General features: G+C 37.0%; 1 protein-coding gene across 2 annotated transcripts in view; it reads left to right on the forward strand.

The window, feature by feature from the left end:
* Positions 1-18896, forward strand: part of LOC129921988 (nitric oxide synthase-like) — a 74824-nt gene that overhangs the window by 26679 nt on the left and 29249 nt on the right. For both annotated transcript variants that reach the window (XM_056005603.1, XM_056005602.1), the window contains exons 14-18: positions 191-240; positions 6713-6844; positions 11854-12028; positions 14408-14540; positions 16761-16839. In XM_056005603.1, coding sequence (XP_055861578.1) covers positions 191-240; positions 6713-6844; positions 11854-12028; positions 14408-14540; positions 16761-16839 — 569 coding nt within the window. The remainder of the gene's footprint in view (positions 1-190; positions 241-6712; positions 6845-11853; positions 12029-14407; positions 14541-16760; positions 16840-18896) is intronic.

Consider the following 18896-nt stretch of genomic DNA (forward strand, 5'->3'; position numbering starts at 1 on the left):
ATGGTTTAACATTGAAATCTCACCTAAAATAATCAAAATCAAATAAAAAATCAGTCGTAAAATTCCACCTCCCCCTCTTGGGAGGTGGGGGGGTTGAACCCCCATTCCCTGGCTACGCCCATGTGTAACGTAAAACACGGTGACCATTGGATCTGTGACATAAAGCTAATGTAATATTTATTTATTATAGGAGTTTGTTAAAAATTTACAAATGTACAGATCAACGGCTTCAAATGAAAGGTAAACATCGTTGTGTTTTTTCTAATATGATACTAAATCTGTACTTAATGACTGTATTTAATGACTGTATTTAATGACTGTATTTAATGACTGTATTTAATGACTGTACTTAATGACTGTATTTAATGACTGTATTTAATGACTGTACTTAATGACTGTACTTAATGACTGTATTTAATGACTGTATTTAATGACTGTATTTAATGACTGTATTTAGTGACTGTACTTAATGACTGTATTTAATGACTGTACTTAATGACTGTACTTAATGACTGTACTTAATAACTGTATTTAATGACTGTATTTAATGACTGTACTTAATGACTGTACTTAATGACTGTACTTAATGACTGTATTTAATGACTGTATTTAATGACTGTACTTAATGACTGTATTTAATGACTGTATTTAATGACTGTACTTAATGACTGTATTTAATGACTGTATTTAATGACTGTACTTAATGACTGTATTTAATGACTGTACTTAATGACTGTATTTAATGACTGTACTTAATGACTGTATTTAATGACTGTACTTAATGACTGTACTTAATGACTGTATTTAATGACTGTATTTAATGACTGTACTTAATGACTGTACTTAATGACTGTACTTAATGACTGTATTTAATGACTGTATTTAATGACTGTACTTAATGACTGTATTTAATGACTGTATTTAATGACTGTACTTAATGACTGTACTTAATGACTGTATTTAATGACTGTATTTAATGACTGTATTTAGTGACTGTACTTAATGACTGTATTTAATGACTGTATTTAATGACTGTACTTAATGACTGTACTTAATGACTGTATTTAATGACTGTATTTAATGACTGTACTTAATGACTGTATTTAATGACTGTATTTAATGACTGTACTTAATGACTGTATTTAATGACTGTATTTAATGACTGTACTTAATGACTGTATTTAATGACTGTACTTAATGACTGTATTTAATGACTGTACTTAATGACTGTATTTAATGACTGTACTTAATGACTGTACTTAATGACTGTATTTAATGACTGTATTTAATGACTGTACTTAATGACTGTACTTAATGACTGTACTTAATGACTGTATTTAATGACTGTATTTAATGACTGTACTTAATGACTGTATTTAATGACTGTATTTAATGACTGTACTTAATGACTGTACTTAATGACTGTAATTAATGACTGTATTTAATGACTGTATTTAATGACTGTACTTAATGACTGTACTTAATGACTGTACTTAATGACTGTATTTAATGACTGTACTTAATGACTGTATTTAATGACTGTATTTAATGACTGTACTTAATGACTGTACTTAATGACTGTACTTAATGACTGTATTTAATGACTGTATTTAATGACTGTACTTAATGACTGTACTTAATGACTGTATTTAATGACTGTATTTAATGACTGTATTTAATGACTGTATTTAATGACTGTACTTAATGACTGTATTTAATGACTGTACTTAATGACTGTACTTAATGACTGTACTTAATGACTGTATTTAATGACTGTACTTAATGACTGTATTTAATGACTGTATTTAATGACTGTATTTAATGACTGTACTTAATGACTGTACTTAATGACTGTATTTAATGACTGTATTTAATGACTGTATTTAATGACTGTACTTAATGACTGTATTTAATGACTGTATTTAATGACTGTATTTAATGACTGTACTTAATGACTGTATTTAATGACTGTATTTAATGACTGTATTTAATGACTGTACTTAATGACTGTACTTAATTACTGTATTTAATTACTGTATTTAATTACTGTACTTAATGACTGTATTTAATGACTGTATTTAATGACTTTACTTAATGACTGTACTTAATGACTGTACTTAATGACTGTATTTAATGACTGTATTTAATGACTGTACTTAATGACTGTATTTAATGACTGTACTTAATGACTGTACTTAATGACTGTACTTAATGACTGTACTTAATGACTGTACTTAATGACTGTATTTAATGACTGTACTTAATGACTGTATTTAATGACTGTATTTAATGACTGTATTTAATGACTGTATTTAATGACTGTACTTAATGACTGTATTTAATGACTGTATTTAATGACTGTATTTAATGACTGTACTTAATGACTGTATTTAATGACTGTATTTAATGACTGTACTTAATGACTGTACTTAATGACTGTATTTAATGACTGTACTTAATGACTGTACTTAATGACTGTACTTAATGACTGTATTTAATGACTGTACTTAATGACTGTACTTAATGACTGTATTTAATGACTGTATTTAATGACTGTACTTAATGACTGTACTTAATGACTGTATTTAATGACTGTATTTAATGACTGTACTTAATGACTGTATTTAATGACTGTACTTAATGACTGTACTTAATGACTGTACTTAATGACTGTACTTAATGACTGTATTTAATGACTGTATTTAATGACTGTACTTAATGACTGTATTTAATGACTGTACTTAATGACTGTATTTAATGACTGTACTTAATGACTGTATTTAATGACTGTACTTAATGACTGTATTTAATGACTGTATTTAATGACTGTACTTAATGACTGTACTTAATGACTGTACTTAATGACTGTAATTAATGACTGTATTTAATGACTGTATTTAATGACTGTACTTAATGACTGTACTTAATGACTGTACTTAATGACTGTATTTAATGACTGTACTTAATGACTGTATTTAATGACTGTATTTAATGACTGTACTTAATGACTGTACTTAATGACTGTACTTAATGACTGTATTTAATGACTGTATTTAATGACTGTACTTAATGACTGTACTTAATGACTGTATTTAATGACTGTATTTAATGACTGTATTTAATGACTGTATTTAATGACTGTACTTAATGACTGTATTTAATGACTGTACTTAATGACTGTACTTAATGACTGTACTTAATGACTGTATTTAATGACTGTACTTAATGACTGTATTTAATGACTGTATTTAATGACTGTATTTAATGACTGTACTTAATGACTGTACTTAATGACTGTATTTAATGACTGTATTTAATGACTGTATTTAATGACTGTACTTAATGACTGTATTTAATGACTGTATTTAATGACTGTATTTAATGACTGTACTTAATGACTGTATTTAATGACTGTATTTAATGACTGTATTTAATGACTGTACTTAATGACTGTACTTAATGACTGTATTTAATTACTGTATTTAATTACTGTACTTAATGACTGTATTTAATGACTGTATTTAATGACTTTACTTAATGACTGTACTTAATGACTGTACTTAATGACTGTATTTAATGACTGTATTTAATGACTGTACTTAATGACTGTATTTAATGACTGTACTTAATGACTGTACTTAATGACTGTACTTAATGACTGTACTTAATGACTGTACTTAATGACTGTATTTAATGACTGTACTTAATGACTGTATTTAATGACTGTATTTAATGACTGTATTTAATGACTGTATTTAATGACTGTACTTAATGACTGTACTTAATGACTGTATTTAATGACTGTATTTAATGACTGTATTTAATGACTGTACTTAATGACTGTATTTAATGACTGTATTTAATGACTGTACTTAATGACTGTACTTAATGACTGTATTTAATGACTGTACTTAATGACTGTACTTAATGACTGTACTTAATGACTGTATTTAATGACTGTACTTAATGACTGTACTTAATGACTGTATTTAATGACTGTATTTAATGACTGTACTTAATGACTGTACTTAATGACTGTACTTAATGACTGTATTTAATGACTGTATTTAATGACTGTACTTAATGACTGTATTTAATGACTGTACTTAATGACTGTACTTAATGACTGTACTTAATGACTGTACTTAATGACTGTATTTAATGACTGTACTTAATGACTGTATTTAATGACTGTACTTAATGACTGTATTAACAGACATTAATACTGACTGTTACAAAAGGAAAAAAATATCGACTCTCGAGACGTAAAATGCCATAGACTGAATGCATTGGCTGAACTGATTCTACCGCAAAAGCTTCACTTAGTACTGTGACTTAGCGACTATGGCGAGAGAGAGTTAACTGCTGCCGAGCCCAATAAGATAAGGGATCCAGAGATGCGTTAGAAATAAAAAGGAACTTAAAACAAATTTGAATATAAAAATTGAAATAATACAAAGAATCGTTGCTATGAACTAGACTATGTCTTGGTATTTCCACCGCGGGCACGCTGCCCTGCCTCATCGTGGCGCCCGCGTGGAAACGGCCATTTGAGGAAGTGGCTAGGCGAAATGGGTAGCAACACAGACTCCCGTGGGGATGCCCACGGGTAGACGAGAGTCCACCCCTTGCACGGGCGGGGTTGTAACAAAGTCCCCACGAACACGTCACCAATCCATGCGCTGTTCCTCAAAGGGACCGTTACATAAATGGCGGATCCCGCACAGCTAGCTTGGTACAACGAAGGAAAATGACGGTGGCTCCCGGTGCCCTCGGCCTTCGGCCATGTGCAGCCAAGCATGCGTCGGGGCCAAAGGCATTGGAAACAGCAATGTTTTACATAGGCATTGACTCGGGTCCCTCTCAAACAGAACTGTGTTCCCACAGGTTTGTTTTTTTTTACTGTTCGGCTGGACGTCCAAACAGGTTTTTTTTCAAACTTAGAGCTCGAAGAGCCTTCGGCTCAGCTCTTAGACATCAACAAGGTATTTCCACTAGTTAAATCTGATGACCCAGAATCCCTTTTATGGCCCGGAAATAATCGTTTAAGTGAAGAAATTACAGAATTTGATACCAAATAAAATGATTAATTTCGAACGATTAGTTAACAGAGTAATCTTTCCTTTATATTGTGTTAGGTACTATAAATAATTCTGTAAAGTTTCAACTTGATTCGAGAACGGTTGTTGGAGAAATGACGTGTGCAGACGTTCTACCAGACAGACATTGAAAGTATTGGTTCCCAGAGTTAACCAGTCGGGACCAGTTTTCGCTACCTCATTAGTCTATCTGCATCCACAGAACATGGGGTTTCCCATCGAGGCGCCACGTTGGGACAACGAGAGGCTTTAATCCTCGGATTTAGAAAGATCTGTTTTGTTTTTTTTTAAACTCTCCTTGCTCGTTCTTAAAATATTGATACTGCTATTTAAATAGTTTTGTGTAGTCTGTCTGTCCGTCCGTCCCGTTTAGATCTCTTAAACTAAAAAAATATATTGAAAATCTTTCAAAGTTCTGATGTAACGGCTACTTTTTTTTTCTATACAAAGACGAACGATTTAATTTTTAAAATAAACAATGCAAGCAGTCTTTTCATAAATTTACACCACTTTTTAAATGAAAAAAATCAGGGAAGGTAAGATTTTTAAAAAGGTCACAATAATAATTCAAGCTTCATTCATAGATTCGCGCATTGGTGCTAAGAAAATATTGCATCTAAGGTCACAATGGTAAAAGTATCAGTGGCCTATTTAAAAATATATTTGCTATTTATTTACTAACTCATTGATTGACATGGGCTACTGATTAAAATTTCAAGCTGCTATCTATCATAGTTACATAGTTATGATTAATGACACGGTTTCATGTTTCATTTTTTTTGTCTCATGTATGTCAGAAATTTTCTATAGTCCAATTTTATACAAACAAAAATGCCTTAATTTCTCTCCTATATGAAAGAAAAAGATAATCTTAATATCGCTGTCATCTATGCATCAAGCTCTAAACAATTAGATGATTTTTCTTGTAATAAATAGGTGCCGGTAACTATGATAGATAGCAGCTTGAAATTTGGAACAATCATACACGCTCTTTAAATAAATTGTTTTGCGTTTCATGCAAACTTAACTTTTGGTGGAGTAAAACAATGCGGTTCTGTGCTGTCCATAGGTGATTAGTTAACGCACCTCTGCTTTCAAGGGCGCACTATTTGAAATTTTTATATCATGAAAAGTTAGATTTAGACTTACTTAGACTTAGGTCCTCCCGCATTCACTGGCAATGTCTGAAGCCTCCTCCAACCTGGTGTCCGCTGTTCTGAGGTCCTCCATGAAGGTGTGGCGCCAAGTTATACGAGGACGTCCCTGTTTGCGCTTTCCTCGTATTGGCCTCAATGTCATCGCAACTCTTGGTATGCGTACTTCATTTTGACGTAGGACATGTCCCGCAAACCTCATGCGACGCGAAAAGTTAGAAGAGTCTTACTATTGACGAAGTGTTGTCCTATTTTCTTTTAAGTGAAAAATAACGCCAAATACGTTTTTTGAAATTGTATTATTTTAAACGATAAAGACAAGACCATGGCTTGAATATTGCTGGTCCATGGGTGAATTCAAAGGGGGCCGCCTCTGAGTTTTCTGTGATAGCACAAACTCTCTTTGTAATCTTGTTTTCATTATTTTGTAAAAAATAATTTCTTTTTTTTACGACTCAGTAAACTGGAAGACTTTAAGTCTATACAAAAGTTTAACTACAGGAAAAGCCATGGAACACTGACATTTCCCAAGCCGTCCAAACGACAAAGACCATCCCTTTTTGACGAGCCTGCTCGGTTTTCAAACTTCAGGTACAAACTGGCTTTATAGTGGACCTTGACTATATTATGTGTCTACTGCAGTTATGGGCAAACGTTTTTTTCGGAGTGGGCCATAAACTTAATTGAGAATTTTCGATGGGCCATAAAATGAATAATAATAATTTAAAATAAAGGAATAAAATTAGGAAAACTGAAATTTTACAAGCTATTATTGGAATATTTAGAAATAATTATTTCAGATAATTGTTAACATTGGCGTTCTATTTAAGTTGCTAGTTTGGTTTTGTTTCTTTAGAATACACATTGAAAAGCAAATTGAAAACATGGGTAAATAGCACAAAAGTCTTACTGTATGTGCTAATATGTTTATATTACGTAATTATGTGCTGTGATTGTTTTTATGAAAAATGCTTGAAAGAATGTGACGTAATAGAAGGCTTTTACTGTTTACTTCCATCAACATTACTTAACTATTATATTTCATTGACTACAGTCTTTATTAATCTATGAGAACAGAACACTATCTCCACTCTAATTTTCCGTGAAACTATCAGGCTATCATTATAATACATTAGAAGTAAAGTAACAATTATGCATAAAACATTCAACCATAATTTTCAAATACAAAAACAAAACCGAATAAAAGACACAAAGATAAAGGCACATTTCTCACTCCTTATGCTAGGACATATTTGTACAAATTCTCCTTCTTCCCTAGTGCTATTAGAGCATGGAATGGGTTGCCTGAGCCAGCCTGGAAAACCAGTGACTTGGCAGAATTTAAGTCATTGATTAATATGCATGACTAAATGCATGACGCGTAGGACGTAATCATCTTCTTTTTTGAAGTAACTTCTGTATTATATAAGATAAGATAAGAAGCAGATAAGATTGTTGTTTGAAATCTTTAAAATCTCACCTGTCATCGTCGCGATATATTTTTTGTTTGCCAATTAATATTTAAATCATTCCTCTTAATAGAAGATCTGTGATCAAAGAAAAACCTTTAAGGGATTACGGGCACGACATGGCCTAAAGTGTGCCGCAGTGCCAAAATCTCAAACTCAAACCACCTGCTATTTCGATGCGTGGTCGAGAGGCTAAGTAAGCTTGAACTTGGCTTGGCTATGAAGGGGGCTCGAGGTACGACACCCGACTTGAGCAGAGTTGTGTTTTCTGAGCGCCAGCACGGTAAAACCTTCTCTCAGATACCCCCTCTCCCCCACAGGTCCACAAATGAGATTGGACCATAGCACTCTGAGCATGCTATAAGCATGAATATTACGATATATAAAAGCTATAATTAATTAACTAATTAATGTTCACATTTCGCTGTCTAAACTTTGTTATGGAAGATTGACAGTATTTAGTTTTTCCGTTCCTAGTCAAGCTCAAATCGTGCTAAGCACCACGCCTTTTTACTTTTATGTGGCATATATTTACAAAATATTGACACTTGAACGCAGTCATGGAACTTTTGTGACAGTCTGTAGTCACATGAATGATAAGCTATGTGGTCCTCCGCGTGTTTTGAAATCTAAACCACTACAGTCAGTTGTACGGAGGATATCTTGCCGTATGTAGGATAACAAAATGTTTCCTTGCATAGTTTTATATGAAAAAAAAAAAAAAATATTACAGTAGAGGAGCTCCATTTGACGTAATATTGCATCTTCTTGATTTAGGTTCTCTTGAAATTCTTAGACCAAATATAAATTCATGAAAAATAATCTTCAGCGAAACTAAATTGTCTTTAACTCTTATCTTTCCTTACTTATTTCCCACGTTCCAATAGTGTTATGTATTTTGCTCATTCGTGTTTCACTCCCCTGTTATGATCAAAGTTCGATAACTTTTTTGTATGCAATTATACAAGAGTGCTTGCTCTTTTTATATAACACAAAGTTTGTAAATCCAAAATTTAATTTAATTGAGTGGGGTCAGATCAACGTTGGTATCGTCAGTTAGGTGTGCAAGAGTTAATATTTAATACTTATTGCGTAGTATCATTTACATCGGTTCTTTAGTCCATTAGTAGCGGAGCAGAACTTTATAATACATGAGGTTAAATGCAATGGAAAACCTTCATGTTTTAATCTGACTGTAAATGTTATTAAATAACTTAGTTCTTCGAGACAAGGTTACAGTTTCATTAAATCACTTTTATAAAAGACAAAAATTGGACAAATATCCCACATTGTGTACAGTCATACACAACAGAACTTGCATATATACTTTCTGGGTAGGATACATTTTTTGAAAAACAATAGGCTGGCCTAACAATTCTTTTTATATTCTGTCATGACTCTGTAGTTGGAGGTGTAGAAGTTCGGAATAATCGAGGATTTCCTTAATGAGTCGACGGTGCAATAAAAAAAACTTTGAACGGAAATATATAGGTAATATATATAATATATAGTTCGTCCATCGTGGTTCGATGATGACCCCTTTTTGTCATCCAGGGGGCTAAGGGCCTTGCACTGGGGTTCTACGCCTCCTCATGTGGCTGGTGAGACCTATGTGAGCCCGGAATGTTCGCCTGCACACTGGGCAGGTTATTCCAGCTGGAGCTAGTGTCGTTTGCCTTGCTTTTCTTCTCTGGCGTTTTTCTTCTGCCAGCGTTGTTCTCTTTTCCTCAGAAACCTGTGCGCCAGTTTTCACAGCGCGACGCCATGATGCTCTGTGGTGTGCCTCTGTCTCCCAGGTGGCTGGGTCTAGGACACCCATTGTACGATTGCTTTGGTCAAGACGTGCTCTAGGTTTAGCGATGTTGAACTTCTTTAGTAATAAATAATTGTGTTCTTTGAACATGGCCTAAATTGTGCCGATGTGCCTAAAATCAAAATCAAATCAAATCAATCAACTTAATTGTAGTTTTTTTTCTATTGTCCGCGCCTCAAAATAGTAACCAGGAGCAAACAACAAAAAGATAGTTGACTTTTACTCTTAATTTTGTGCATTTTAATGAGTTTGAATTTGTGTACGTTATGAATGAGAGTAATAGTTGTTTATTAAAGTAGAAAGATTCACGATTCAGAAAAGGTTGGAAAAAATTTATTTGGGATCAAAAGTAATCTCATTTGTTATACTTATAAAAGTTTTTTATGAATTCTACATTTTCCAAAACAAAGTCTTTATTTAAATCATTAAAAAAAAAAGGTCGCTATATATAAGTTCTCCCTTTTAGACCTTGTGATCTATAGGGCAGAAGATGTAAAGGTCATCTGTTTCTGTGGCCTACGTTTTACGAGGGTGTCTTGTGGCCAGCACAACCTTTACTTTTCCCTAACTAATGTCAGGCACCCATTACAGCTAGGTGGACTCAGAGGCGTCCAAATAAAAACCAAATTAATTAGGATTCGAACCCGGAACTCCCGGTTTGGAAGCCAAACACTTTACCGCTCAGCCATTGAGCCTCCAAAAGTAAAGTATCCCCTTTCCTTTCAGCCCTTGCAATCTATGGGGCAGATGATGTTAAGGTCATCTGTTTCTATGGCCAACGGTTAACAAGCAGGGTGTCATGTGGCCAGCACAACGACAAACAGCATTTATTTTCCCCAACTAAAATCAGGTACCCATTAGAGTTGGGTGGACTCAGGGCCGCCCTTAAAAATCCCAGTCTTCACCGGGATTCGAACCCAGGACCTCAGGTGCGGAAGAGCTTTACCCTTCGACCGCCGCGCCCCCAACATATCCGACTATCCTGTTTTAAAAGTCGGAGAAGGGAATGTAGCGGAAGAATTGAATCGGTATATCAACTCTTCATTTTATAGTTATTTATTACTACTGGTTGTATGTGACATTAGCTGTTAAAGGAGGGGGGGGGGAACTCGATTTTAAGAAGATAACTTATAAGTTACGTAATACACCAAGGCTATCACGTGATACGTTTTTTTTTTCATTGTTTTATCAATATTATCACGTGGCTAAATGTTGTTTGTTTACGATGGGTGAATGAGGTCCATTGTGCAAATTCTGGACTAGATGCAATCGCCCAACCCATTCACTGAATCGACCAATATACCATCGGTAAGGATGGAAAATATAAGAAAAAAGGTTAATGTATCAGTAACTAGCTGATAACTATAGATATCGGCAAAAAAAATTAAATCCCCCCCCCTCCCAACACCCGACCTGAGCGGGATGGTGACATAATATGACACCTATCAAAAATGTTAAAATGTCAATAATTAATATATATATATATTCTTAAGAATATATATATTCCCTTCTTAAAATGTAAATAATTAATGTATATATTCTTAAGAAAAACGTATGCCTGGAAATAAGTAGGTCACAGCTGGGGCAACGGAAATACTGCAATCTTTATAAATCTTGGGACTTGAAGGCAAGCCTTATTATTATTATAATTATAATAAAGAAATAATTTTGTACACAAATTGTGTAGATTGGGTGATCGCCCCTACCGCCCCCTTCCTGGATCCGCCATCATCATCATCATCTGTCCCTTGGCCTTCTTCGTAGGGGGCGCTGTGACAGTTCGCGTTACCAAATCCCTCCATTTTCCCAGGTCAGCAGAGCTGTCCTACACGAGAGAAGGTCGGTCCACTCTTTTACTTTCTCCAGTCAGATTTTCGTTGGAACCTTTCCATCTACCTTGAAAGATGACTCTTTTTTTTTTTTTTTTTTTCTATTTCAGCTTTTAGGTATCCAAATTTTCAACAATCACATAGGAGTTAGAATTGTAATCTTCAACCCAGAGGCGCAGTGAGCGACACGTGCGTCCTGGGCATGGTACTTTATTGACGCCCCCCCCCTCCCCCATTTACAATGAACATATATAAGAGCCTCTTTGTGTGTGGCACAAACCCCCCCCCCTCCCCCCTGAGGATAGCGCCCTGGGCATGGTGCCCCTTCCCCCTTCACTACGCCTCTGCTGTAACAACCATATCGACTTTATATCTTCCTTAAAACTTTAATCAGCTATTTTTAGCTCTAGGTGGGGTTTCAGCCTATAGGTACAAAACTAAGAGATTATAATTATTTGATACGTCTTATTTCGTGACTATTACAAACAGGTTCTCAGTGTTTGGTCTGGGGTCCAAAGCCTACCCTCAGTTCGCCGCCTTTGGTTATTACGTTGATAATCTTTTCGAAGCGCTGGGCGCCGAGAGGCTCCTACCTATCGCCACAGGGGACGCCCTGTGTAAGCAGGAGTACAGCTTCAGAAAATGGTCGGAGCGTATCTACAAGGTGAGCAAAGTTTAATATGGAGTCCCGGAAGTACGTTTCGGGGATATACACAAATCTGATGACGTCATTAAGCTATCCACAAACTGATGACGCCATCAAACTATTTACAAGGACCGATAATAATGAACGATGCACATTTTCTTAAGGAAAAGCCATGTTAATTTTAGGATACAATTAGATTTTTTTTTTTTTTTGGGGGGGGGGGGTCAGTTTCTACCAAATCTAGGACTTTGCACTAGATCTTACTATTCTTGTGTTCATTAAAATGAAATATGATCGAATACGTTCGATGTTGTATCAGATTTAAAAAAAAGAAAAGAGTAGATGTTATTACAGTTCCTTCTGCTCACTCGATCACTTCCACCCCCCTTCCCCCACACACACACACGCGCACACTGATCTGGGAGAAATGAAACAATTAGTATTAATAATTAAAAACCAATTGAATTATTGTATATAAGCTGCTGAATGTGATCTGTAAAAACTAGGCTTGTGTCGCAACCACTTACTCCGAATCAGAAACTCCATTGGGAGCGAACCATGCTGAGCATTACTCCCTTAGAGCACGTGAAAGGAAGTGAGCAGTGAGTGTTAAGGTCGCCTTGTCCCCGTACAAGGACAGCATTTGTGTCGGCCATGAATCAGTTCTCTCTCTATCTAATCCTTGTCCCAATCGCCTTACGTGCAGAACTCTGCATTCGTAAAGAATGTGGTCTATTGTTTCGTCGTCCTCCATGCAGTGGCGGCGACGTGTGTCGTAATGGCTGCTTGGTCGTGCGGTTTGCTCGCTGGACTGTCGTTCGGATTTATCGACGGTCGAGGGTTCAAACCCTGCCCGCTCCCATCCCCCGTCGTCCTGCGGGAGGTTTGGACTAGGAAGTAAACTATCTTCAACTCTGAAGGAACATCCGAATTATGTAAAACATTTTACAATTTTCTCGAAACCGTCTGAAGTAAGCAACTATGGACCTCATTCACCAATCGTAAACAAAAAAACATTTAGTCACGTGATCTTATTGATAAAACAACGGAAAAAACTGTCACGTGACAACCATCATGAGTTAAACATGAGATCGTAAATTATATAGAAGAGATAGAGCACCACGTGGCTAAATGTTGTTTGTTTACGATTGGTGAATGAGGTCCACTGGGCAGTGAACGACTCGGAACTGGGCTAGGGCGGCCTGTTCCGCACGATTGAGTTGCCACCACGTGACATTTTTGTCTGGTCTACTCATTCCCTGTAGAGCTTACGGCCCTTATCCGAAGAATCCCACGCCACAATGGGCGGGCACCCATTGCAAGGTAATGATCAAACCTAATTGTAGAAGACGCTCCCCGACCGTGAGTAGGTCTTTTACCCTTTTGAAATCTTCTTCTAGACGCTCTAAGGCCTCTGGAGCGGACATCGAGTCTGTAAACACGAAAATAAAAGTAGTGTGTGTAAATGGGTTTCATTTTCAGTCATCATATTCATATCTAATAAAAAGTAATATGAAAAAAAAAAGGTTAACCCAATTGGTTAAAAAGTTTCGTGAACTTTTAGTGTCTACTTTCGGTTGTGGGAGGGACATTCAACACATACTACTGTCTCTGCCATAATCTATGGAACATCTATGCTAAGCTTTATCATGATTGGTCAAACGGTTTTGATTTCTATTCGTTACATTCACAATAATAATAATAATAATTCCCTGCTCGGACCTGAGACAGAGTATTGCCTCTGCCACCTATCGAGAGTGGCAGGGTCGATGGGAGGCTGAGACCCACAATAAACTCAGGCAGATTGTGGCGGATGTCAGATGGCGGCCCACATCTAAAGGTCTGAGAAGGCGTGGTAGCACGACCATGTTCAGGCTTAGAATTGGCCGCACCTACATCACGCACTCCTTTGTGCTGAAGAGAGAGGAGCCCGAACTTTGTGAGTACTGTGACTCTCGTCTCCCTGTGGAACATATCCTCATTGACTGCACCAGATGCCAGGATATTAGGGGGAAATATTTTAGAGCACACAACTTAAAAACACTGTTTGATAATGGCGACCTGGAAAGGTAATGGGCTTTGTCCTGGGGATTGTCTGCGAAGGTTTGATTTGTGATAGGTCAAAGAATTGTGAACATAAAATATTTACAACAGATTTGTATTAAATTCAAAGATTTCTACATTAGTTTGGAAAAAAGTAAAGGCAGTTGCTCGTTCTGCTGGCCACATGACAACCTCGTTAACCGTGGGCCACAGAAACAGATGACCTTTACAATGTCTCCCCAATAGATAGCAAGGTCTGAAAGAGAACCTCTGATATTTGTACAGCCATAATAAATACAAACACAATCAATTAAATGTACGACCAATTGATCATATCTACTTTTTGTCTTCTAGTCTTCGTGTAAAGCATTCTGTCTGGATTTGAACCTCAGTACAGACGCTCGCAATATCGGCAACAGTTTCTGGGCTCCTGATAAATTTAAAGTCACTATCAGTTCTAACACCTCAAAGCAGGATTTGTGCGAAAGTAAGTTATTTGTTTAAACGTTGAGGCGTTACGTAAATGTTTAATTCAATTGATTCAATTCATTTAAAAAAAATTAAAAAGTCACTACTTCCTTCCCAGGTAGAGTAGTTCAAATTTTACAAAACAATTATTTATTATTTTCCCAAATCACATTGTTCCTCATGGTATCGATGGAAATGACGAGACCGAAGTCGGACTAAAGTTCCTCGAAAGTCGGAACCGCGTAGTCAAGGGACCACTGTACCTGTAAATAGTAATAATAAAATAATTTATAGAACCCTGTTAAAAAACATAATGTAGGCGCCTTTATGCCAACACAAATATAAACACGAGAGTCTAAATGACAAACCTGCCTAAAAAGTTTTAAATTTGAATATTTATGTTTGCTTATGTAACAAATCTTTAGGGCCCTCCCAACCCTTGTAACAAATTGTAACAATTGTATTTTTACCCCCCCCCCCCCCCACCTTAGTTGTTAAATGATATCCAAAAGTAAAGTTCCCCCTTTCAGACCGTATGTACGTATAAAAAGTTGACTTCTACTAAAAGAAGAAGCGTGGTCGAGAGGCCAAGTGCGCTTGAGCTTGGCTTGGCTTGGCTACCTAGAAGGGGGCTCGAGGTTTCGACACCCGACTCAGGCAGAGTTGCGTTTACTGAGCGCCTAAAGGCAGCACGGAAACATGCCCCCTCCCCCCCCCCCCCCACTGGTCCACAAATGAGATTGGACCAAAAGCGCTCTGAGCATGCTATAAGCATGAAAGTAGCGCTATATAAAAGCTATAATAACAACAATGCCTTAGATTAGTCTTAGACTCTAAAGTGTATAAAAGTCAAAACGGTCCAAGTGCTTCTAAAGAGAATATTATACAATCTTAAAGCAATTTACTGGCATTCATTGAGCCCTTTAGGTGGTCCCTTCAGCCCTATTGAGTACCGGCCTACCGGCCATTAGCCCGAATGCTCATATAGCCAGTCCGCCCCTGGTCTTTAATGTCTACTAATATCAATACAAAGTTTATGTTTATTAATTGTTATTATTAATGTCAACAGTATTTTATTTAATTCTGTGTGATAACAGAACACTTTCAGTCTATTTTCTCTCAATAAACATAAAAAGTAAAAGTTGCGGTTTAAATTTAATTGCCCATTACCTGAAGACAGTAAGGGAGATAAAAGATGGCTGAGACCGATTTTGGGAGTTGCACAGATCGGGTCTCAAACAAGGAAATCTTTTGCCGAACTGGGAGTCGAACACTTAGTGAGGTTGTGACAGAGCTTCGTATGAGGTTTGCGGGGCATGTTCTACGTCAAAATGAATTACGCACACCAAGAGTTTCGTTAACATGGAAGCCAATACGAGGAAAGCGCAAACAGGGACGTCCTCGTATTACTTGGCGACACACCTTCATGGAGGGCCTCAGAACACTGGACACCAGGTGGGAGGAGGCTTCAGACATTGCCAACGACAGATCTTTATGGAGACAGCTTGCCGCCCAATGCGCCGAACGGCGCGGGAGGACCCATGTCTAAGTCTAAGTAAAGGAGATAATATGTGGTTGAGAAATAAAATACAGTAAGGGAGATAATGTGTGGTTGAGAAATAAAATACAGTAAGGGAGATAAAGTATGGTTGAGAAATAAAATACAGTAAGGGAGATAATTTGTGGTTGAGAAATAAAATACAGTAAGGGAGATAAAGTATGGTTGAGAAATAAAACACAGTAAGGGATATAATGTGTGGCTGATATCATGAAACCAGAAGGTAAACGTTACAATAATTTTAAAAAAAAATAACTGGAAGTAATTTAGAAATAAACATCTAACAAAAAAAGTATTGACAGGCGTAACTCTTTTCTTACTCAGCCCCTTTCACAAATAGTCCAGACAGCTAATAGGATGGACCATAGTAAAGCGAGTACGCTAAACAACAAAATGGTAAAATATTTCCAATCACACAGATTTATTATTGTTTGTCAAAATGCATTGCAAATTTAATAACATGACTGATCCACACTACAATTACAAATACAATAACATTTCGTATAAGATTTGTTATTTGTTTGTTTTCAATAATTTAACTAAATAAAATTTAGCTCTTGTGGTATGAAGTAACCTTTTAGGGATTACGGGCCCGACATGGCCTAAAGTGTGCCGATGTGCCCAAAAACTCAAGTAATTTTTTTTATTTTTCTTGTTTTTTCGGTTTCTTGTTTTTTTTAGTTTTGTCCAAATTTCATGGTAAAAAAATTGTCCCGTGTACCACACTAGACAGGATACAGCTTCAGTCGCCAGACTCACCGTGAGTAGTTTATTTGTAGCCTACATGCATTTAGTTGCCACGTTTGTACGGTACCTGCATATTCCTGTCCTATCATATTAAAGTTTGCGATTGCGTTTTTATCGGGTTTTTAATTCACTTTCAGATCTAAGCGTTAAGTACCTGAAATGAACTCCTATTGAAAAATCAGAGCAGGAAGGACTAGTCCTCCCGTAATGCTCTGGCAAGAAACTGGGCCGTTCGGCGTAGTGCCTCATAGCTACCATACAAGTCGAGTGACTGCTCAGACAGGTCCCCCCTTAGCTCGCGGAGCTGGGGACACTCGTACAAGATGTGCGACACTGTTTCGACGCTCTCTCCACAGTGACGGCATCGGGAGTCAAAGTTCGTGCGGAACCGGGCAAAGTATGCCCCAATAGGACAGTGTTCCGTTCTGCACTGCGCAATTATTGACTGCTCTGACCTCCTCAGTCGCCACCATGGATCGTCGCGATCTGGGTGACGCACGTGCTGCCAGACACCACGTGCTCTGTCGGATTCCTCCCAGGACTTTAACCACTTCTCATGAATGAGTGATCGGATTTGTGCCGTTGCTTGTAAGTACGTGCTTGATGCTTCGAGGCGTGTGGCTGCCAAAGCACCCTCCCTTGCGAGGGCGTCTGCCGTTTCATTGCCCCTCACGCCGCAATGTGAAGGCGCCCACTGCATGAAAACGACAGCTCGGCGGATGTTATCTGCGGCGCCGATTGCCTCTTCTATTACGGGCGACCCTCCCCCGCCGCCACCCATAGCTTGGAGACTCGAGCGAGAGTCGGAAGCGTTAAGAAACAGATCTATACGTTGATTGTTTCATGATAGCAATTAAATTTAGTCTTGAAATGAAGAAAGCAAAAGTGATGGGTTGGTAACATTCAGTTACCTATTACTTAAAATGCGAAACAAAAAATAGTATCCCTGATTCATTTTAATTTTTTTTTAAATCGTATCTCTATTGATTCAAATTACATTGTAGATTTATTATCTTGATCTACTTATTATACAGGAATAGATCTAATCTACAACCCTGTAGAGCATGAGCGTAGCCAGAAAGAGGTTGGTTGGGTTTCACCCCCCCCCCCCCGAATTAAATCCCACCCCCATCCCCTGCGAGTGATGGGGGGATGATTTTTTTGCTTTTATTTTGTTTATTTTAGCTGAGATTTTAAATTTAATATTAAACCATCACTTGCCCCAGCGCAGCCAAAGGGAGTTTGATTTTTAAATCCTTTTCAATGGGGGTTTTGCGGCTAAACCCCACTTTTCTATAAAACAAAACAAAAAGTAATGCAAATGACAATCCCCAAATTCACAAGAGCATAGCCAAGGGGGATTTTGAGTTTAAAACCCCCTCCCAATTTTTTTACGATATAACCCCCTCTTCAATATAAGACCAAAGCATACATCAGTCACAAGATTTTATGATTTTGTGTTTTGAGGGATTACGAGCACGACATGGCCTAAATGGAGCCGATGTGCCAAAATCTCGAAACTCAAACTCAATTCTTCCAAGAAATAGGGGAGGGAACACGAAGAAAAGGTCGTCTGAAGAAAAGGTCGTCTGAAGAAAAGGTCGTCTGAAGAAAAGGTCGTCTGAAGAAAAGCTGGTTGAATAATGTAATAGAATAAACTGTCGTCTCTCTTGATATCCTGCTAAAAACGTCTGTCGACTTAAAAAAAAATAAAGGAAAATGGTGACGAACTTTCACAGCACACCTACGACGAATGTCAAGGAACAGATATCTAGCCAAAAAAAAAAAACCCAAAAACTTTCAGTTCCTTGATAACACGTTCCTCTGTTCTGTTCTCAAGTGACTTTATTTCAATGCATTTGGAGAGACAGTCAACTACTAGCAAATTGTCATTGTTCCCGCCTTTTCAAACAAAAAGTAATTATTTCCTCATGTTAACTAGGTCGCACTGAACTTTAAAGCATTTGTCCGTCGCTAACCGCAGGCATTTAGACATTAAAGGTCAGTCATCCATTTGTAGTTGAATTCAAAGTGTTGGGATTTGTCCGTCGCTAATCTCGGGTAGTTACA

Source organism: Biomphalaria glabrata, chromosome 12 (assembly GCF_947242115.1).
Source record: "Biomphalaria glabrata chromosome 12, xgBioGlab47.1, whole genome shotgun sequence".
Taxonomy (NCBI): domain Eukaryota; kingdom Metazoa; phylum Mollusca; class Gastropoda; family Planorbidae; genus Biomphalaria; species Biomphalaria glabrata.